Source organism: Hemitrygon akajei, chromosome 28 (assembly GCF_048418815.1).
Source record: "Hemitrygon akajei chromosome 28, sHemAka1.3, whole genome shotgun sequence".
In the NCBI taxonomy this organism is placed as follows: domain Eukaryota; kingdom Metazoa; phylum Chordata; class Chondrichthyes; order Myliobatiformes; family Dasyatidae; genus Hemitrygon; species Hemitrygon akajei.
In genome coordinates, this window is record NC_133151.1 from 19,511,330 (window position 1) to 19,533,584 (window position 22,255).

The 22,255-nt window shown below is 54.2% G+C and overlaps 2 protein-coding genes across 6 annotated transcripts in view; one reads left to right on the plus strand and one right to left on the minus strand.

Moving 5' to 3' along the window:
- LOC140717747 (zinc finger translocation-associated protein-like) overlaps positions 1–3,576 on the plus strand; it is a 35,043-nt gene extending 31,467 nt beyond the window's left edge. For all 4 annotated transcript variants that reach the window (XM_073031461.1, XM_073031462.1, XM_073031463.1 and 1 more), the window contains one exon: positions 2,505–3,576. In XM_073031461.1, coding sequence (XP_072887562.1) covers positions 2,505–2,956 — 452 coding nt within the window. In that variant the 3' untranslated portion in view covers positions 2,957–3,576. The remainder of the gene's footprint in view (positions 1–2,504) is intronic.
- Positions 3,577–8,096: 4,520 nt separating this feature from the next.
- LOC140717746 (reticulon-3-like) overlaps positions 8,097–22,255 on the minus strand; it is a 46,179-nt gene continuing 32,020 nt past the window's right edge. For both annotated transcript variants that reach the window (XM_073031459.1, XM_073031460.1), the window contains 6 exons: positions 19,181–19,388; positions 15,837–15,975; positions 14,518–14,587; positions 12,281–12,327; positions 11,961–12,019; positions 8,097–10,225 (listed from right to left, as the gene is read on the minus strand). In XM_073031459.1, the coding sequence (XP_072887560.1) occupies positions 10,183–10,225; positions 11,961–12,019; positions 12,281–12,327; positions 14,518–14,587; positions 15,837–15,975; positions 19,181–19,388 (566 nt within the window). In that variant the 3' untranslated portion in view covers positions 8,097–10,182. The remainder of the gene's footprint in view (positions 10,226–11,960; positions 12,020–12,280; positions 12,328–14,517; positions 14,588–15,836; positions 15,976–19,180; positions 19,389–22,255) is intronic.

Consider the following 22,255-nt stretch of genomic DNA (forward strand, 5'->3'; position numbering starts at 1 on the left):
GTACAAACAATTTATTATAAATTACTATTTATTGCACATTTAGACCAGAGACATAACGTAAAGATTTTTACTCCTCATGTATATGAAAGATGTAAGAAATAAAGTCAATTCGATTCAGTCACTGGTGCAGCCAATAGGTTTTGGAAGTCTCATAATTACCGTAGTTAAACGGAGATCTGTTTTTGACCTGTGTGAGTCAAGGTGTTTCAGTTGATTGTAGTAAAAGTACACCAGTATCTGGAAGGTCCAACTGCTGGTGAGTCAGTATTCTGACAGGGATTTATGAGGGAGGCCACCAAGAGACCTGTGACAGCTCTGGAGGAGTTGCAAGCTTCAGTGTCTGAGATGGGAGAGACTGCACATACAACAACTGTTACCCGGGAGCTTCACCAGTCACAGCTTCATGGGAGAGTGACAAAGAGAAAGCCAGTGTTGAAAAAAACTCGCATGAGGTCTCGGCTAGAGTTTGCCAGACTGCATGAGGGAGACTCTGTAGTCAGCAGGAAGAAGGTTCTATGGTCTGATGAAACCAAAATCGAGGTTTTTAGTCATTGGACGAAACGCGACTCCACACACCATCAAAAACACACACCCATCCCTACCGTGAAGCACGGTGGTGGCTGCATCACGCTGTGGAGATGCGTCACTGCAGCAGGCCCTGGAAGGCTTGTGAAGGCAGAGGGTGAAATGAATGCAGCAAAATACAGAGAAATCCTGGAGGAAAACCTGATGCAGTCTGCAAGGGAACTGCGACTTGGGAGAAGATCTGTTTTCCAGCAAAACAATGACCCCAAGCACAAAGCCAAAGCTACACAGGAATGGCTTAAAAACAACAAAGTTAATGTCCTGGAGTGGACAAGTCCGAGTCCAGAACCTCAATCCAACTGAGAATTTGTGGCTGTCTGTTCACTCCCTATCCCCATGCAATCTGACAGAGCTTAAGCAATTTGTGAAGAAGAATGGGGGAAAATTGCCGTGTCCAGATGAGCAAAGCTGACAGAGACCTTTCCACACAGACTCAAGGCTGTAATTACAGTACTGCCAGAGGTGCGTCTGCTAAATACTGACTTGAAGCGAGCGAATACTTATGCAATCGATTATTTTGTGTTTTATATTTGTAATTAATTGAGATCACTTTCTAGAGATCTGTTTTCACTTTGACACAAAATAGTCTTTTTCTGTTTTTCAGTTTCAACGAAAGGCAAATTAAATCCACTGTGATTCAAAGTTGCAAAACAATAAAACATGAAAACTTCCGAGGGGAGTGTTGGGGGGGGAGCGAATACTTTTTCTGGGCTCTATATGTATATCGGGAGCAAGCGGGCTCCCCCTCCCCCTGCAGCTGATGAACCCAAGGGAACGGCAGAGACCCATACAGTTTGGCACCAGTGGCGTCACAGGAGTTGCCAGTCAGCGTTGAATTCATCGTAAAGGAAAAGATTTGAGGGGGAAAAAAAGATAATTTGAAGTAATTTGGGGGAGTCTAGTACGAGAGGGCATGACTTGAGGATTGAAGGGCGCCCATTCAGAACAGAGATGCAAGGAATTTTTTTAGCCAGAGGGTGGTGAATCTGTGGAATTTGTAGCCACGGGCGGCAGTGGAGGCCGGGTCATTGGGTGTATTTAAGGCGGAGATTGATGGGTATCTGAGCAGCCAGGGCATCAAAGATTATGGTGAGAAGGCGGGGGGGGGGGGGGGAATGGGACTAAAGGGGAGATTGGATCAGCTCATGATGAAATGGCGGAGCAGACTCGATGGGCCGAACGGCCGACTTCTGCCCCTTTGTCTTCTGGTAATGAAGTACACAGGAATTGGATAAGTATGTTTCTAGTAGGAGCAAACAAGAATGTGTTAAAGATACAAACACCTACCATGGAATTTACATAGGGTTACACACATTATTTCGGACAAGAAAGAAATGGACGGGGAGAGATACGCGGAAATTATTATTAATTTTAACAATTCTTATTTAGTTTAATAGTGTGGAATTACAATTGCACATAAATATCTACTTAAGTGCCTAACTATGTTTCTTTTAATATCATCTCAGTGTGTACTTGTGAATGTGTGAAAATATATAGATTTATACATATATAATATAATGGAAAAGGCTTTATTGTGGTGGACGGGGCAGAGAGAGCTGAGCTCGATTCAAAATCGCGCGCTTAAATCTCCCCTCCCATGGGCCCCTGCGCCCTGCGGGGCGGACGTGACGTCCGACTGTCCCCGGAAGGTCCGCCCCTGAGCGGGTAGTTCCAAACGCGCTGCCGCGGCCCCCGATGGCGGTTCGAGTCCCGCGTGTGCGGGCCGCCACGTTACATGTTAAAAGTTCATGTAATACTTGTGAATGCCTTATCCAAATAAAAATAAAATGTTAAAAAAAAGAACTCATTGTAGGACTGCGTTAGGGAGTCCAGCTCCCGATTCTTGCCCCCTACTATACCTGTAACCACTTGGCCCCTCGGCCTCTGCACTGACATGTACGTCTCTCTGACTCTTGCAGCAGTGGAGTCAGCGGGCAGGGACCTGGGTGACCTGGGGGAGCGGCTTGAGGTCGGGGTGCCGACCCCGGTGGAGATCGAGGTCTACGTGGACGAGCCGGAGAGCCGGCCGGCGAGCCAGAGGCGGAAGCCGGGCCGGGACCACCGACGCAACTACCAGGAGCGCTGGCGGCTGGAGTACCTGATGGACTACGACCGGTGGCGGCACGGCCTGGTCTGCATGGTGTGCGGGGCCACGCTGGCCACCCTCAAGCTCAGCACCATCAAGCGCCATATCCTGCAGAGGCACCAGGCCTCGCTGGGCTACAGCCTCACCCAGAAGGTGCTGCTGGCCCAGGAGTGGGACAGGAAGATGCAAGTGATGGCCAGGGTGGACGTCTGGCACCTCCCTGGCATCCAGAACCAGGAAAGTCTTCCCGGCCAGCCCGGAGCGCTGGGCTCAGGGGGCGACTAGGGGAGGGGCAGCTCCTCCCCTTCTCCTTCCTTTCCCTCAACGTCCCATCCCTCCCTCCCTCACCCATTTCTTCCCCTCCTCTCCTTTCCCCTTCTCCCACCCCTCCCTGCTTCCCTCGACCCCTCTTCCCTCCTCCCCTCGTCTCCACTTCCTTCCCTCCCTCCCTACCCCTCTCACCTCGCACCATCCCTCATTTCCCCTCCCTCACCCTCCTTCCTTCCCTCTCCTCCCCACCCCTTCTGTTCCTCCCCTCGCCTCCAACCTGCGGCCGTGGGTCCGGCCACTTGGATCAGCCGAGTGGTCCCTCCCAGCCTCTGGTGTCGGTAGGACGCGTAAGGCCCCGGGATCAGAGCTCGGCTCGCGGTGGTGGTGGTGGGGGGGGGGGGGGGTCACAGGATGGGTGGCAGGGACACGCTGTCGATTTGGGAGGGAGATTTGCCCTGGCACACCTTCCCTGACCAGTGAGGGTAACCGAGCCCCTAAACCTCAGCTCACGGGAGATTCCACTGGGCGCGTTTCGGGAGTGAACTCTCCCCGTGACACCTGTCACCGGAGTCACGGAACGCAATCGATCCACGGAACTCTTCTGCAGAGGAATTGTTCAAATTTAAATATATATATATATATATATATTATATTCAAATACACCTAATTTCTCTTTATTGTCCCGTCACGCACTTCCAGGGCGAGGTGAAGCGTGGTTGATGCGCGATCACGGAGATCACGCACTGAAAATCGGGTTTAATATAATTCAGTATCCACACAAACAGGATCGGGGTCAGAATTGGATTTCGTATCCCCGGCACGTGTCGTGAGATTTGTTGTCTTTGCGACAGCGGTACATTGAACCAACTATGAATTACAGTAAATAATTAAGTGGTGTAGAGATAGAAATGAAAAGGTGGCGAGGTGGTGTTCACGGGTTCAATGTCCGTTCAGAAAGCTCATGGCACAGGGGAAGAAGCTGTTCCTGAATCGCTGACAGAGAGACAGACAGACATACTTTATTAATCCCGAGGGAAACTGGGTTTCGTTACAGCCGCACCAACCAAGAATAGTGTAGAAATATAGCAATATAAAACCATAAATAATTAAATAATAATAAGTTAATCATGCCAAGTGGAAATAAGTCTAGGACCAGCCTATTGGCTCAGGGTGTCTGACACTCCGAGGGAGGAGTTGTAAAGTTTGATGGCCACAGGCAGGAATGACTTCCTATGACGCTCAGTGTTGCATCTCGGTGGAATGAGTCTCTGGCTGAATGTACTCCTGTGCCTAACCAGTACATTATGGAGTGGATGGGAGACATTGTCCAAGATGGCGTGCAACTTGGACAGCATCCTCTTTTCAGACACCACCGTCAGAGAGTCCAGTTCCACCCCCACAACATCACTGGCCTTACGAATGAGTTTGTTGATTCTGTTGGTGTCTGCTACCCTCAGCCTGCTGCCCCAGCACACAACAGCAAACATGATAGCACTGGCCACCACAGACTCGTAGAACATCCTCAGCATCGTCCGGCAGATGTTAAAGGACAGTCTCCTCAGGAAATAGAGACGGCTCTGACCCTTCTTGTAGACAGCCTCAGTGTTCTTTGACCAGTCCAGTTTATTGTCAATTCGTATCCCCAGGTATTTGTAATCCTCCACCATGTCCACACCGACCCCTTGGATGGAAACGGGGTCACCGGTGCCTTAGCCCTCCTCAGGTCCACCACCAGCTCCTTAGTCTTTTTCACATTAAGCTGCAGATGATTCTGCTCGCACCATGTGACAAAGTTTCCCACCATAGCCCTGTACTCTGCCTCATCTCCCTTGCTGATGCATCCAACTATGGCAGAGTCATCAGAAAACTTCTGAAGATGGCAAGACTCTGTGCAGTAGTTGAAGTCCGAGATGTAGATGGTGAAGAGAAAGGGAGACAGGACAGTCCCCTGGGAAGCCCCAGTGCTGCTGACCACTCTGTCTGACACACAGTGTTGCAAGCACCCGTACTGTGGTCTGCCAGTCAGGTAATCAATAATCCATGACACCAGGGAAGCATCCACCTGCATCACTGTCAGCTTCTCACCCAGCAGAGCATGAGTGTGCCTTCAGGCCCCTGTACCTCCTCCCTGATGGTAGCAATGAGAAGAGGGCATGTCCTGGGTGATGGGGGTCTTTGACACTTCGCCTTTTGAAGGTGCCCTGGGCACTGGGGGGGGGGGGGGGGGGGGCTGGTGCCTACATTGGAACCGGCTGAGTTTACAACTTCCTGCGTCTTTTTCTGATCCTGTGAGGTGGCCCCCCCGGGTGATGCAGCCGGTTAGAATGTCCTCCACGGTACACCCGTAGAGATTTTGTTAATGGACCTACTTAGCTTCATAAGCCCGTCGCTCTCACTGGGGAACAGGCAGCTCGCCGGAGTCCTGGGCAAGTTGTCCAACCACTCCTCGCCGCAGTGCCCAGCCCTCCCCCTTTCACAGCCGGGCTTGGGATGCTCCACGGCAGAGTTACGCTACTGTGCAAATGGTTGGAGGAAAAGTAGAGGGGGGGGGGTGTCAGAGGTAGGGTTTTGTACGCGGAGATACATTGTTTAAGAAACTCATATGGATGATAGAAAATGGAGGGTTACCTTGGAGTAGGTGAAAGAATCGGGATAGCAGCATATGGACCGAAGGGTCTGTACTGTTCAGTTTTGGTCCCCTAATCTGAGGAAAGACATTCTTGCAATAGAGGGAGGACAGAGAAGGTTCACCAGATTGATTCCTGGGATGGCAGGACTTTCATATGAAGAAAGACTGGATCGACTAGGCTTATACTCACTGGAATTTAGAAGATTGAGGGGGGGGTCTTATTGAAACGTATAAAATTCTAAAGGGATTGGACAGGCTAGATGCAGGAAGATTGTTTCCCATGTTGGGGAAGTCCAGAACGAGGGGGTCACAGTTTAAGGATAAAGGGGAAGCCTTTTAGGGCCGAGATGAGGAGAAACTTCTTCACACAGAGAGTGGTGAATCTGTGGAATTCTCTGCCACAGGAAACAGTTGAGGCCGGTTCATTGGCTATATTTAGGAGGAAGTTAGATATGGCCCTTGTGGCTAAAGGGATCAGGGGTATGGAGAGAAAGCAGGTACAGGGTTCTGAGTTGGATGATCAGCCATGATCATACTGAATGGCGGTGCAGGCTCGAAGGGCCGAAGGGCCTACTCCTGCACCTACTTTCTATGTTCTATGTTTTATTTTATTGAGCTGCAGCTTGAAATACCCGCCCTTTGAGCTTCGTTGCCTGGCAACCCGTCGATTTAACCCAGGCCTAATCACAGGACCGTGTACAATGACCGATTAACCCACCACTCGGTGCGTCTTTGGACTGTGGGAAGAAGCCCGCACGGCCACGGGGAGAATGTGCAGGCTTCCTTCGGGCGGGTATCGAACCCGGGCCGTGCTGACCGCCGCCCCACAGTCTACATGTGGAAACGTGGAATGGGTTGCCACAGACATCCGTGGAGGCCAGACCATTCGATATATCCCAAGCAGAGACTGACAGCTTGTTGATCAGTTCAGGGCACCACAGGTTCTCGGGAGAAGGCGGATGATGGGGATAACAAATCGCGGCACCACCTGATGAGTGCCTCTAGCATTTTGTGTGCGACTGTGTTATTCCGCATTCCCAGCGTCTGCGGAATCCCTTGTGCTTGCCCCTAGGGAATACCTCTCCCGAAGATGTTCGAATGGATGAAGAACCAGCAAGAGGTCAAAGCGCAAGGAAGGTAGTTCACAAGTTCACGCACTTTCTGAGAAGGATCTGCCGAGTGGGACATTAGGCATCGCCAGCATTTACCATCTCCAATTTGCCCCTTGAGAAGGTGAAGGAGGCAGACACCCCCCCCTCCCCACCGGGTTGTAGAACAGTTACTACCCCTCAACCATCAGGCTCTTGAACCAGAGGGGATAACTTCACTCGCCCCAGCACTGAACTGTCCGCACAAAAATACAACCGCAGATGCTGTGGGTCAAAGAATACGTACACGACGCTGGAAGAACTCAGCAGGTCAGGCAGCATCCGTGAGAAAAGAGTAGCCAAAGTTTCGGGCTGAGACCCTTCATCAGGAATGGGGTGGGGGGGGGAGAGAGGGCCGAAGCCCAGAAATAGAGATAGGGGAGGGGGAAGGGGTAGAGGCGCCAGGTGGAAAACCAATCAGAGGAAAGATAAAGGAGGGAGTGGATAAGCATGAAAGAACTGTAGAGACAAAGAAGCAGAAAGTTGAAAGGGGGGAGAGGCAGCGAGGGACACGTTCCCAAAAACGAGACACGGCTACGGTACCGTGTCTGGGTCAGGATGTGGTCGCAGAGACGGAGATACCGGAGGGTGGGCAGTGAGGGAGAGTCTCACACAACCCATGGACTCACTTTCAAGGACTCTTCATCCCATGTTCTCGATATTTATTATTAATGTTTTTTTTTAATGTATTTGAACTGTTTTGGGGTTTTTTTGATTGCCCAGTCTGTTGGGTGCAGCCCTTCACTGCTTCCATGATCTTTTCCTCCTAATTACTCTGAATGACAAGAAGAAAATGAATCGCAGGGTTATCTACAATAACTGGTCCGCGCTTACCGCTCACTGAACACCACACACAGAACCCGGCAGGTCAGGCAGCATCTATGGAGGCAGTGTTTCACCCCAACGTGTGAAGGTAAAGATTCGCTCTATTTGTCACAAGTGCATCGCAACTCGGTGAAATGCGCCGTTTTTGCGCCCCAGTAACCATGCGCGCAGTCTGAGGGCGCGCCGGGGGGCAGCCCGCAGGCATCACCGTGCTCACAGCTCGCCAACACGAAGGTGGGAGGGACGCGGTCACGGCGAGAACCGCACGGGCGCCGGGAATCAGAGCCCGGATCGCTGCCGCGGTGGACGGTCCCGCTCGGCGACCGAGCCACAGGCATCGTCAATCATTCCCCGCGCCCTTCCCAGCGGAAGGGCGATCGAAACGGACTCGCACCACTCCAATGCGCCCCCTCCCACAGACCGCAGCCGACCGACGGGGCTTCCTTCGGACGCCGCGGTTTGAACCCTCACCCGGGGCGAGTTCCCACACGTTTGAGAGGGAGCGCAACGAGACGAAGACGCGGCCGAAAAGAACTCACGTACTCAGGGCAGCTTAAACAACAGGGGCAGAATTTATTACCGACAACATCACAGTAAGTTTGATTCCCCCCCCCCCCCCCCACCCCCGCAGGAATCGCCTACTTTCCAGTGCCTTCAATCTAATCTCGCTCTCACATACACACACTCACCTCCTCGGACCTCCCCGTTACACTCACACCCAGCCCTGGCAGTTCACCCAGGTTCGCTGCAGAATGTGGTCTCGAAACTCGGCCCCGTGAGCGTGTGCGAACACGCGTGCTTCCCGCGGTGGGGGGGTGGGGGGGGGGAAGAGAAGGACTCGGCCACTGGAGAAGGTCCAGAGAGGGGGTTCACGAGAACTATCCCAGAAGGGGTTAACGTGTGAGGAGCATTGGATGGCTCCGGGTCTGTATCGGCTGGAGTAGAGCAGGATTGGGGTGGGGGTGGGGGAGAGAAAACTCATTGAAACCTATCGGATACCGAAAGGTCTCGATGAGGTGGGCGGAGGATGGTTCCAATGGGGGGGTGGGGGGGGGGGGAAGGAGGCTAGGACCAGAGGGTGCAGCCTCAGAATAGAGGGACATTTCTTCAGCCAGAGCGAATGACGCATTGCCTCAGATGGCTGTGGAGAGTTGATCAGAGGTTGATCAGTTCTTGGTTAGGTAATGGGGTTGAGAGGGAAAATAAATCAGCCACGATGGAATGACAGAGCAGGCTCGATGGGCTGAATGGCCTGATTCTATTCCTATATCTTATGAACACACACACACACACCCACCCCAGCTTCCTGTCCATCCAGGTGGGGAAGGAGGGGGGGGGCAGACAGCGGACCTGGTTCCCCACCCTGCTCGCTCAGAGATTGCAGACAAGGGGTTAACAGGGCAGGCTGGTAGAGGAGGAGGCCAGGGTCAGACAGCATCTCCCCCACAACAGTGGCGGTAACACTGGTGAGGTGGGACCATCACACTCCAGTGGGGCTGGTAAAGGAATGGACTGCAGTCACCCCTTGGGGGGCGGGGTGACTTTCTCCTCCCACCCACAGTCAAACCACAAACCAGTGATTTCTTTTAACTCCAAACTCAACAGCTCTGCAAATTGAAATGACAACAGAAGTTTTAAACCGCCGTGCTTGCTCGTACCCTCTCGATCCTGGGGTTAATGATATTCCCATTTCCCACTGCCCCGACCCATCTCTACATCGGATACCAGTTGTTAGGGGACGGCCAGTGTATCTAACTAAAGGAATTTCGCTCCCTGGCACAACCCCCCCCCCCCCATTGGGTTGGCCGGTGAACCGTAGAATCAACTAATTGCCAAGGCTGGCGTGCCCTCCCGCACCAGTGGTGGGGTGGGGCGAGCGAGGGTAATCGTCCCACGATTCTGATGCTGTGACCCACCACGGTAAGCCTGCAGGATGCGAGTGGGGACGAGGGGTGTGGGAAAAGAAAATCGAAAACGGCGCACGCCCGGCCTTCACCCCACAAGGGAGAGGGGGCACGCTCCTACGCACAGACCGTCACTCAGACACACAGTTCCAGCCCCAGAGAGACCCTTCTACAGTCGGTCACCACCCCCCCCCGGGTCCACTTACAGCATTGAGCACACACATTGAAATGCTTCCACAATTAAAGAGGGGGGGGGCCCCCGAGGCCATCAGCCAGTGACCTTTACCCCTTCCTCGCCCAGAAATCTACAGCAGATGTCACAGACAGTTGTTTCCAGAGGAGGACATATTTATAACACATTTATATACACACACGTATATTATAATATATATATTCATATATAAAATCTTATTTCGACAGAAGCTGATGAGGAATGTTGTTCTCAGCTGGTGCATTGACGGGTAATACTGACCACGCTCCTCATTTTCCCCACTCTGCCCCCCCCCCGTGTGTGGAGGGAGGAGGGGTGGGGAGGTGAGAGTGGAGGGGGGGGCCATTGAGGCCTCTGTGACCCATCACAGCAGACTGGTGACGACAGTACAGATCATAGCATGGGCATTGAGCGTTTTAATTCCAAAACACACGTGGGCCGGGGGGTGGTGGTTTAGTAGCTTGATGGAGGGGGGGGTGGTGTGGTGTGGGGAGCACAATTCCCTGGAGTGGGAGTCCAGCCGTTTACTCAGTCTTCCGCTTTGTGCCCGGCAGTTTTTCCTGGATTCTGCGGGAAAATGTGAAGAAAAATAAATCAGTATCAGTAGGGGAGGAAAGGGAAGGGGGTGAAAGGGCAGGCACAACCTGTTTCGCACCCCCAAGTCACAGCCAGGAGGGAGAATTATTCAAATTTGCCTCTGGGTCCTCAATCCCACAGCCCCGTGTCAGTCTCCAAACTAATCCCACTGTTCCACTCTCTCCCCACAGACACGTCAGTCCTCAAACTAATCACACTGTCCCACTCTCTCCCCACAGCCCTGTGTCAGTCTCCAAACTAATCCCACTGTTCCACTCTCTCCCCACAGCCACGTGTCAGTCCCCAAACTAATCCCACTGTCCCACTCTCTCCCCACAACCCTGTGTCAGTCCCCAAACTAATCCCACTGTCCCACTCTCTCCCCACAGCCACGTGTCAGTCCCCAAACTAATCCCACTGTCCCACTCTCCCCACAGCCCTGTGTCAGTCCCCAAACTAATCCCACTGTTCCACACTCTCCCCACAGCCCTGTGTCAGTTCCCAAATGAATCCCACTCTCTCCCCAGAGTCCTGTATCAGTCCCAAACTAATCCCACTGTCCCACTCTCTCCCCACAGCCCCGTGTCAGTCCCCAAACGAATCCCACTGTCCCACTCTCTCCCCACAGCCCTGTGTCAGTCCCCAAACTAATCCCACTGTCCCACTCTCTCCCCACAGACACGTCAGTCCCCAAAAGAATCCCACTGTCCCACTCTCTCCCCACAGTCCTGTCAGTCCCCAAAAGAATCCCACTGTCCCACTCTCTCCCCACAGCCCCGTGTCAGTCCCCAAAAGAATCCCACTGTCCCACTCTCTCCCCACAGCCCCGTGTCAGTCCCCAAACTAATCCCACAGTCCCACTCTCTCCCCACAGACACGTCAGTCCCCAAAAGAATCCCACTGTCCCACTCTCTCCCCACAGTCCTGTGTCAGTCCCCAAAAGAATCCCACTGTCCCACTCTCTCCCCACAGACACGTCAGTCCCCAAACGAATCCCACTGTCCCACTCTCTCCCCACAGCCCCGTGTCAGTTCCCAAACGAATCCCACTCTCTCCCCACAGTCCTGTGTCAGTCCCCAAAAGAATCCCACTGTCCCACTCTCTCCCCACAGCCCTGTGTCAGTCCCCAAACTAATCCCACTGTCCCACTCTCTCCCCACAGACACGTCAGTCCCCAAACGAATCCCACTGTCCCACTCTCTCCCCACAGCCCCGTGTCAGTTCCCAAACGAATCCCACTCTCTCCCCACAGTCCTGTGTCAGTCCCCAAACGAATCCCACTGTCCCACTCTCTCCCCACAGCCCTGTGTCAGTCCCCAAACTAATCCCACTGTCCCACTCTCTCCCCACAGACACGTCAGTCCCCAAACGAATCCCACTGTCCCACTCTCTCCCAACAGACACGTCAGTCCCCAAAAGAATCCCACTGTCCCACTCTCTCCCCACAGACACGTCAGTCCCCAAACGAATCCCACTGTCCCACTCTCTCCCCACAGCCCCGTGTCAGTCCCCAAACTAATCCCACTGTCCCACTCTCTCCCCACAGTCCTGTGTCAGTTCCCAAACGAATCCCACTCTCTCCCAACAGTCCTGTGTCAGTCCCCAAACGAATCCCAGCTCCCCTTTACAGAAGTCAGCCCTCGGGAGGTAATGGCGGCAGAGGTTCACCGCCGGGCTCATGATTTCGGGACGGCCCCAAGGTCCTGGGAGTTCGAGGACGACTCACTTCCCAGTGGCGCTGCTGATCTGCTTCTGAACCATCTCCACGTAGTGGTCGATCTCCATCTGGAACAGAGTGGGAATCAGAACCGTCAGTGGCGAGGGGAGAGATTGCCCCCACCCCTCCCCGACAGGCTGGTCTCCTCTGCGACTCCAGAGGGAACAGGGAGCCTAGCACCCCACGAGGATCAATGGACTGGGGAGGGAGGCAGAGGAACAGGGCATTTTGCCCCTCCCGCCCATTCCTCTACTAGCCCTTACTGACCCCACCCCCCAATTTCACTCCAGCTACCGTCCGTTCCAAGGAGCAGCTGGCCCGGGACTCACCTGGTATTTCTTGTAGACAGCGGGAACACTGAACGTCAGCAGGAGAGCTGGATGAGGCAGAAAGAACAAACGCCGTCAGAAATGTCCGAGGGTGAGGAACCTCACCTCCTCACACCTCAACCCATCATCTCCCCCCCCGGCCAGCCCACACATGGACACGATCGCAGTACCAGGGGGAGGGGGAGCGTCCTGACCGTCTGGTATGGGGGGGGGGGGGGGTGGAGAAAGCAGCAGAGGGTTGTAATCTCAGCCCACCAGCTGCCCCAGCATCCAGGACATGACTCAAAGCATCAGCCTCCATCATTAAGGTCCCCCCTCCCTCCAAAGCACCCAGGACATGTCCTCTTCTCCTGTGGTGCAGGAGCCTGCAGATGTTGTTCCCCCCGACCTGCCCCCTCACCTACCACCTCCCAGTGTCTCACTTCATCCCCCACCCACCCACCTTCCCCCTCACCTGGTCTCACCTATCACCTCCCAGTGTCTCACTTCATCCCCCCTCTCCCCCACCCACCTTCCCCCTCACCTGGTCTCACCTGTCACCTCCCAGTGTCTCACTTCATCCCCCCTCTCCCCCACCCACCCACCTTCCCCCTCACCCGGTCTCACCTATCACCTCCCAGTGTCTCACTTCATCCCCCCTCTCCCCCACCCACCCACCTTCCCCCTCACCCGGTCTCACCTATCACCTCCCAGTGTCTCACTTCATCCCCCCTCTCCCCCACCCACCCACCTTCCCCCTCACCTGGTCTCACCTATCACCTCCCAGTGTCTCACTTCATCCCCCTCTCCCCACCCACCCACCTTCCCCCTCACCTGGTCTCACCTATCACCTCCCAGTGTCTCACTTCATCCCCCTCTCCCCACCCACCCACCTTCCCCCTCACCCTGTCTCACCTATCACCTCCCAGTGTCTCACTTCATCCACCCTCTCCCCCACCCACCCACCTTCCCCCTCACCTGGTCTCACCTCTCACCTCCCAGTGTCTCACTTCATCCCCCTCTCCCCACCCACCCACCTTCCCCCTCACCTGGTCTCACCTATCACCTCCCAGTGTCTCACTTCATCCCCCTCTCCCCCACCCACCCACATTCCCCCTCACTTGGTCTCACCCATCACCTCCCAGTGTCTCACTTCATCCCCCCTCTCCCCCACCCACCCACCTTACCCCTCACCTGGTCTCACCCATCACCTCCCAGTGTCTCACTTCATCCCCCCTCTCCCCCACCCACCCACCTTCCCCCTCACCTGGTCTCACCTATCACCTCCCAGTGTCTCACTTCATCCCCCCTCTCCCCCACCCACCCACCTTCCCCCTCACCTGGTCTCACCTATCACCTCCCAGTGTCTCACTTCATCTCCCCCCCCCCACCCACCCATCTTCCCCCTTACCTGGTCTCACCCATCACCTCCCAGTGTCTCACTTCATTCCCCCTCTCCCCCACCCACCCACCTTCCCCCTCACCTGGTCTCACCTATCACCTCCCAGTGTCTCACTTCATCCCCCCTCTCCCCACTCACCCACCTTCCCCCTCGCCTGGTCTCACCTATCACCTCCCAGTGTCTCACTTCATCCCCCCCTCTCCCCCACCCACCCACCTTCCCCCTCACCTGGTCTCACCTATCACCTCCCAGCTTGTTCTCCTCCCTCTCTCCCCCCCCCCACCTTATTCTGGCTTCTGCCCCCTTCCTTCTCAGTCCTGATGAAGGGTCTCGGCCCGAAGCATCGACCGTTTATTCCCCTCCACAAATGCTGCCTGACCTGCTCAGCGTGACGTCCAGCCAGGGGTGGTAGAGAGGCTGACACACGGGGGACATTTAAAAGACTCTTGGACAGGCACATGAAAAAATGGAGGTGGATGCGGGAGGGAAGGGATAGATTGATCTTGGAGTGTGTTTGTACAGCATAAACACAAGAGAAAATCTGTAGATGCCGGAAATCCAGAGCAACACACACACAGACAAAATACTGGAGGGACTCGGCAGGTCAGGCAGCATCCACGGAGGGAAATAACATCACAGGTTGAGAAGCTTCATCAGGACTGGAAAGGAAGGGGGCTGAAACCCAAATAATTCAGGTGTGGCGGAGGCAGATACATTGGGGGCGTTTAAGAGACGCTTGGGTAGACACACGGCTGACAGAAAAGCGGAGGGATTTGTGGGAGGGGAAGCTCAGATTGAGCTTGGAGTAGGTTAAAAAGATTGGTAGAGCTACAGAATCGACAAGAGTCTGCCTTACCCAGGATGAGAAGGGTCAATCCGTTAAACACCGCGCCAACGTATGTCATTAACCACATCAGAACCGCGAGCTGCAGAGAGAATTGGTCACGGGTTCGTTAGCGGTTGGCAGTCTGGAGGAACGGGGACCACGGGCTTCGCATGAGAGAAGCCTCAAAGTGTTGATGGGGTGGTTAAGAAGGCCTCTGGTGTGGTGGCCTTCCGTTAGTCGGGGGATTGAGTTCAAGAGGCGTGAGGTAATGTTACAGCCTGATAGAACACTGTCTTGTGTTCAGTTCAGGTCACCTCATTATCGAAAGGATGAGGAAGCTTTAGAGAGGGTGCAGAGGAGATTTACTGGGATGGAATAGAGAGCGTGTCTTATGAGGATAGATTGAGCGAGATAAGGACTTTTCTCTCTGGGGTGAAGGAGAGGTGATTTGATAGAAGTCTACAAGAAGGTAAGAGGCACAGATCGAGTGGGCAGCCAGAGAATTTTTTTCCCCGGGTGGAAATGGCTCATACAAGGGGACATTTTTAAGGTGATTGGAAGAAAGTATGTGGGGGGGTGGGGAATGTTAGAGGTAGAAACTATTTATTTATTACAGAGAGAGTGATGGGTGTGTGGAATGGTCAGCCAGGAGTGTGATGGAGGCCCAGAAATCCGGGTCTCTCTTAAGAGTCGCGTATGGATGATAGGAAAATGGAGGACTTTGTGGGAGAGAAGAGATCGGATCAGCATAAAACAGGCAGACGGACAACGTGCAAGGTCCACAGCGAGGTAGGTTGTGGGACGGAGAGTCACTCCGTGCGTGAGGGGTCCGTTCAGGAGTCAGACGACAGGGGGACAAAAGCTGTCTACGAGAGCGACGGTTTGCACTTTCAAACTTCCGCCCGGTGGGAGGGGGGGAGACGAGAGGACGCCCGGGGTGGGTGGGGTCTTTACCGGAGGGGTGGCCGATTCCGCAACTCTCTGAGGTTTCCCCTCGGTCGGAGCAGTTGCTGCCCCGAGCTGTGTTGATTGAAATTCCTGATGTTTATTTGTTGGGGGGGGGGGGAGTGGGGGGCAGATGGCAGTAACGTCCCCAAATCCCTGAGCCTAAAGCTTCCCGACCTCCACCCTGGAGCCGAGGGTGTCTGTGGAACCCCCTGCCCTCACCATAGAGAAATATCAGTGCAGGTCATCGGGGACGGGAGCTCCTCAATCGGACGACCCTCGGTAAAAGCGTTAGGACATTGAGAGCGTGCAGGGGGATGGGAGCGGCGGGAGAAAGGGAGGCGAACGGAACACGAGACGTCGCGAACAGAAGCCTCTAACTCGGCAGGCAGTGTGGAACCGACCTTGAGCGAGTCGACCAGATCCTGGACCAGGAAGAGTTGCACCAGGTACTTGAGGGCCCGGTTGACGTGCACCAGGGTGGTTTCGCAGTACTTGCGGAAGGCGTCCGGTGACATGGTGACGTCCTGCTCCAGATAGGCTCTGCAGAGGAGGAGGAAAGGTCAGGAGGTACTTCCCAGCCACAGAATGGGGCAGCTTCTGGAAAACAGACCCTCCCCCGGGTCAGCGCTTCGCAAGGCAGCTGGGACGGGCCAGGAAGAGACTTCCAACGATCCGTTTCCATTTGCCTCAGGAAAGAGGGAAAAGAGAGACGGGGGGGGGGGTGGGGGGGAGCTCTACACTGGAAGCATTAATCGCCCTGACACCTCTGGGTGAGCTGACGGGCCCAAATGAAGCTGAAAGTAAAAAATCAACCTCGTTTTTGCACAGGTATCTCAAAAACATACAGTGAATGCTGGGAAAGATTCAGGCTTGGACAGAGCAGTGGCTGGTTGGCAGGGGGCAAAGACTGGGAACAACGGGAGCCTCTTCCGGTCGGCTGCCGGTGACTAGTGGTGTCCCACGGGGGCTCGTGTGGGACCGATCCTTTTTACGCTGCACTTCAGTGACTTGGACGATGGAACTGGTGGACTCGTTGCGAAGTCTGCAGAAGATGCGAAGATTGGTGGAGAGGCAGGGAGTCTTGAGGAAGCAGAGGGCCTGCAAAGGGGCTGGGACAGATTGGGAGGGTGCGCCAACAAATGGCTGACGGAACACAGTGTCGGGAAGTGTACGGTCACGCACTTTGGTAGAAGGAATGAAAGGGTTGACTATCTTCTAAATGGAGAGAAAATTCAAAAATCTCAGGTGCAAAGGGGCTTGGGGAGTCCTTGTGCAGGATTCCCTGAAGGTTAATTTGCAGGTTGAGTCTGTGGTGAGGGAGGCAAATGCGATGTTAGCATTCGTTTCAAGAGGACTAGAATATAAAAACAAGGATGTAATGTTGAGTCTTTATAAAACACTGGTGAGGCCTCGTGGAGAACTGCGAGCGGGTCCCTTATCTAAGAAAGGATGGGCTGACATTGGAGAGGGTTCAGAGGAGATTCATGAAAATGATTCCAGGATTGAATGGCTTGTTATATGAGGAGCGTTTGATGGCCCTGGGAACTGTATTCACTAGAATTCAGAAGAATGAGGGGTGGGGGAAAAGTCATTGAAACCTTTTGAATGGTCAAAGGCCTTGATCGAGTGGATGTTTCCTGTGGTGGGGGAGTCTAGGACCAGAGGGCACAGATAGAGTGGGTGTGGAGAGGATGTTTCCTATAGTGGGGGAGTCTAGGACCAGAGGACACAGATAGAGTGGATGTGGAGAGGATGTTTCCTGTGGTGGGGGAGACTAGGACCAGAGGACACAGAGTGGATGTGGAGAGGATGTTTCCTATAGTGGGGGAGTCTAGGACCAGAGGGCACAGATAGAGTGGATGTGGAGAGGATGTTTCCTATAGTGGGGGAGTCAAGGAACAGGGGACACAGATAGAGTGGATGTGGAGAGGATGTTTCCTATAGTGGGGGAGTCTAGGACCAGAGGACACAGCCTCAGAATAGAGAGGGGTGTCCATCTAGAACAGAGATGAGGAGGAATTTCTTTACCCAGAGGGTGGTGAATCTGTGGAATTCATTGCCACAGGAGGCTGTAGTGGCCGGGCGACTGGGTATATTTAAGGCAGAGCTTGATAGATTCACGATTGTTCAGGGAATGAAGGGATACGGGGAGAAGGCAGGAGATTGAGGCTGAGAGGGAAAATGGATCAGCCATGATGAAATGGCGGAGCAGATCGATGGGCCGAATGGCCCCGAGTCCACTCTTGTATCGGACGGTCCTTTCCGTCTTTGTGACTGTGGCAGGAGAGCGGAGCAGCCGGAGGGAATCCGCGCGGCGACGGGAGGCTGGGGCAACGTACAAACCCTCGCGGGCAGTAGCGAGGACTGAAACCGGCTCTCAGAGCTGCGGCCGTAAAGTGTGACGCTAACCAGAACCACGCCACCCTGCACGAGCAGAAACCCGGAAAGATCCGCTCCCAGCCTCCACTGAAGACCCTCCACGAGATGTGGGAGAGAGGGAGAGCAGATTACTGAGAACGGATTCTAGGAGAGGCCATTCGGCCCACAGTGTGGTGCTGAACCGGCTGAAAAGCAAATCAAAAACACACAGACACTAATCCCTCCTCCCTACACCATGTCCATATCCCTCCATCTCCCTCACATCCACGCGCCCGTCCAAACGTCTCTTAAAAGCCTCTAATGTAATGGAGGGACAGGGGCAATGTGTGGGCGGGAGGGATTAGTGTTTGGGAGGTTTTTGATTTGCTTTTCAGCTGGGTCAGCACAACACTGTGGGCCGAGTGGCCTTCTACGCTCCTCAAACAGCCCCGGACAACCCAGCCCAGGCTCCCGGCCTTCACGCGTGGCTCAGCTACGGAGCCCGGTGGAACTGTCCCTACTGCCAGGAGAAGGGGCAAAGGCGGGACACTGACTCCGCAAAACCCGTTGCCTCGGCTCGTCAGCCGGCTGGCAGCTCACCTGGAAGGAAATCTCCCATCTCGAACCTCCGCTGCCCCGTGGTTACACCCACCCACGCAGGAATCCCCAGGGCAGTCCTACGTTGAGTTCAACGCTGACGGTCTCCGCCGTTCCTTTGGATTCAGCTGACGCGTGGAGAGGGGCAGTTTGCCACACGGGCAACAGCTTGCCCCGGTTTACATTTCAACACAGTGAGGATGCAACACCATGCTCGGCCCTGACCGATGCAGGGCCTCAGCAGACCACTGAGGGCACAGCCTCAGGATGGAGGGGCGTCCATTCAGAACCGAGGCGAGGAGGTGTGCCACAGGGATCAGTGCTGGGTCCATTGTTATTTGTTATCTATATCAATGATCTGGATGATAATGTGGCAAATTGGATCACTGTGGCACACCACTAGTCACAGGCCTCCACTCAGAGTAGCAATCCTCCACTACCACTCTCTGGCTTCTCCCAATGTCTAATCTAATTTACTACCTTTCCACGTATACCTAGCGACTGAAATCTTCATAACTAACCTCCCACGCGATAAGTTTCAAAGAGATTCCCCCCCCATTCTTCTAAACTCCAGTGAGAACAGGCCCAGAGCCAAACGCTCCTCATACATTAACCCTTTCATTCCCGTGAATCTCCTCCGGACCCCCTCCAATGGCAGGATATCTCTTCTTAGATAAGGGCCCCCCCAAAACCGCTCACGATACTCCCAAGTGCTAATAACCGTCCGCCCGAATCTCTCCGCCCCCACCCTCCCTCGAAAGCAGCGACTCCACCCGCGGGCGGCCCCTACCTGAAAGGATTTCCCTCATTGGTCTTCTGCACGGCCTGGATGACGGACTTGTAGACGCGGAAGCTGATGGTGACGGCTAGGAGAGCGAGCACGAGGTAGGCCAGCACGCTGACCACGCTGAACACCGCCAGCGACACCAGGAGGGTCAGCGTCGAGCCGAACACCAGGCCCGTCTTCTTGGGATCAGTCCAGTAGATCAGATCCTTCGCTGCGGACAAAGGGGACAGACTTAAATCAGTTTATTATTGTATGAAGATGCACTGAAAATTTCGTACAGATCAGATCGTTACACAGGGCATTGAGGTGGAACAAGGTTGAGCAGTAACAGAGAGCAGAATAGAGTGTCACAGCGACAGAGGAAGTGCAGAGCAGGCAGGCAGGCAGGCAGATGCAAGTTCAACACACACACACACACAAAATGTTGGAGGAACTCCAGAATTTGCAGCCCTTCGCTCTCCGTTGCCCTCGTCTCCGGAGTCCTGCTCTGTAGCCTCTGCCTACGTGCGGGTGGGAAGAGGGCAATCCGGAAATGCGGTTTTTGACAAACTCCGAAAGTTTGGCGTGGCGGGGGGAACATTCACTGGGTGCGTCAGGGCCTGGTACGGAAACACCAATCCCCTTGAATGGAAAACCCTGCCAGAAGGAGTGGATACGGCCCAGTCCGTCACGGGTAAAAGCCCTCCCCACACCTACATGAAACATTTACAACACGCTGGAGGAACCCAGCAGGTCGGGCAGCATCCGTGGAAACGAGCAGTTTCGGGCCGAGACCCTTCGTCAGGTCTCGGCCCGAAAGATTGACCGCTCGTTTCCACCGACGCTGCCCGACCCGCTGGGTTCCTCCAGCGTGTTGCTTTGACCACAGCATCCGCAGTGTTTACACGAAACATTGTCGCGGGAAAGCAGCATCCAACAGCAGGGATCCCCACCACCCAGGCCGTGCCCTCTTCTCACTGCTACCTCAGATTTTTTAAAAAAAGGTACAGGAGCCTCAGGACCCACACCACCGGTCTCAGGAACAGTTATTAACCTTCAGCCAGCAGGTTCCTGAACCAGAGGGGACAACTTCACTCACCCCAACACTGAACTGTTCCCACAACCTATGGACTCACTTCCAAGGACTCTTCGTCTCTTGTTCTCGATATTTATCGTTTATTTATTTATTCTTTCTTCTCTCTTTTTGTATTTGAACAGTTTGTCGTCTTCTGTACGCCGTTTGTCTGGTCTTCCATTGACCCTATTATGGTTATTATTCCATGCACTTACTGTGTCTGCCCGCAAGGAAATAAATCTCAGGGTTGTATGTGGTGACACACATGTACTTTGGTAATAAATTTACTTTGGACTTGTGCGAGTTATATTTGCATCAGTTCCAAGCTGAACCTCTCCCACAGAAGGCTGTCTGCTGGAGGAATCTGGGCGACATTTCAAACCAGTAGCAGCCTCCAAACTGGAAACGGACGGTTCGCACTCGATCAGGACGGGACGGGAAAAGGTTGGTGAGACAGGTTGAGTGGCCCCATCACAGCAACCTTCCCCTCAACGTCAGCGAGGCCGAGAAAGCGGGACTTCGGGAAGGAGAGGTCAAGGGAGCACCTGGCCGGCCCTCATCGAGGGGGTCAGCAGCAGAAAGGGGGAGCGGTTTCAAACGGCGAAGCCCCGAAAAGGTTGCACCCATCGTCACGAAGGACCCTCACCACCAGGGAGGTGGTGCAGGGGCCCGAAGAGAGACACTCAGAGTGTCAGGAACAGCTTCCTCCCCTCCGGAATCCGATTTCTGATCTGTTTCGCTGTTTGCGCACTCAATTTTTATGGACATTTCTCATTTTAATTTACGTATTGCCTTGTACCGCTGCCACGAAAACAACAGATTTCATGATATGCCAGTGATTATAAACCTGATCCTGCCGTGCAGTAAAGAACGAGGGGTGGAGGGGAAGGGGGCTGAGGGGAGCTGGCAGGTGACGGATGGACGGATCCAGTTGAGACCCTTCTGCATTTGGTCAGTCCGTTACTTTCCACAGGTGACAGAGTGCTGCGGGAGCTCAGGGAGTAGATGTTTCAGGCCCGGACCCTCCATTTCCACGCCTCCACGGCTGCTGACTGACCCACCGAGTCCTTGGAGCAGCTATTCCAGAACTCTGCCACGACGGGAGCAGACCCAGTGGGCTGGAATGGCCTAAATTTACCCCCAACGTCTCACGGAAACCTCAGGGAGGAGGTACAGGAGCCTGGAGACACACACTCAGCGATTCAGGAACAGCTTCTTCCCCTCTGCCATCAGGGAGAAGGTACAGGAGCCTGAAGACACACACTCAACGATTCAGGAACAGCTTCTTCCCCTCTGCCATCAGGGAGGAGGTACAGGAGCCTGAAGACACACACTCAGCGATTCAGGAACAGCTTCTTCCCCTCTGCCATCAGGGAGGAGGTACAGGAGCCTGAAGACACACACTCAACGATTCAGGAACAGCTTCTTCCCCTCTGTCATCAGGGAGGGGGTACAGGAGCCTGAAGGCACACACTCAACGATTCAGGAACAGCTTCTTCCCCTCTGCCATCAGGGAGGAGGTACAGGAGCCTGAAGACACACACTCAACGATTCAGGAACAGCTTCTTCCCCTCTGCCATCAGGGAGGAGGTACAGGAGCCTGAAGACACACACTCAACGATTCAGGAACAGCTTCTTCCCCTCTGCCATCAGGGAGGGGGTACAGGAGCCTGAAGACGCAAACTCAGCGATTCAGGAACTGACACCTCTTTGACACTATCTTTGTTTTATCGCTCAAATAAATTAGTTTGTCTTGGGACTGTATGGCTGCAAAACAAACTTCACGGCAGATGTCTGTGATAACAAACTTGTTTCTGCTCCCGTCTGCCCCCCCCCTCTCCTCCTGCACTCAGCTGAATGCGTCACCATCCTCTATCAGATCTTGCCATCTGCAGCCCTCTGTCACTATTCCTCCGTCTGTCCATCACTCCCCCTCACCTCCCCACCCACCCCCTCCCAGTCTCACTCACTATCTCCACTCTCCCCTCCTCCATCTGCCTCACCCCTTCAAATGGACCATCTCC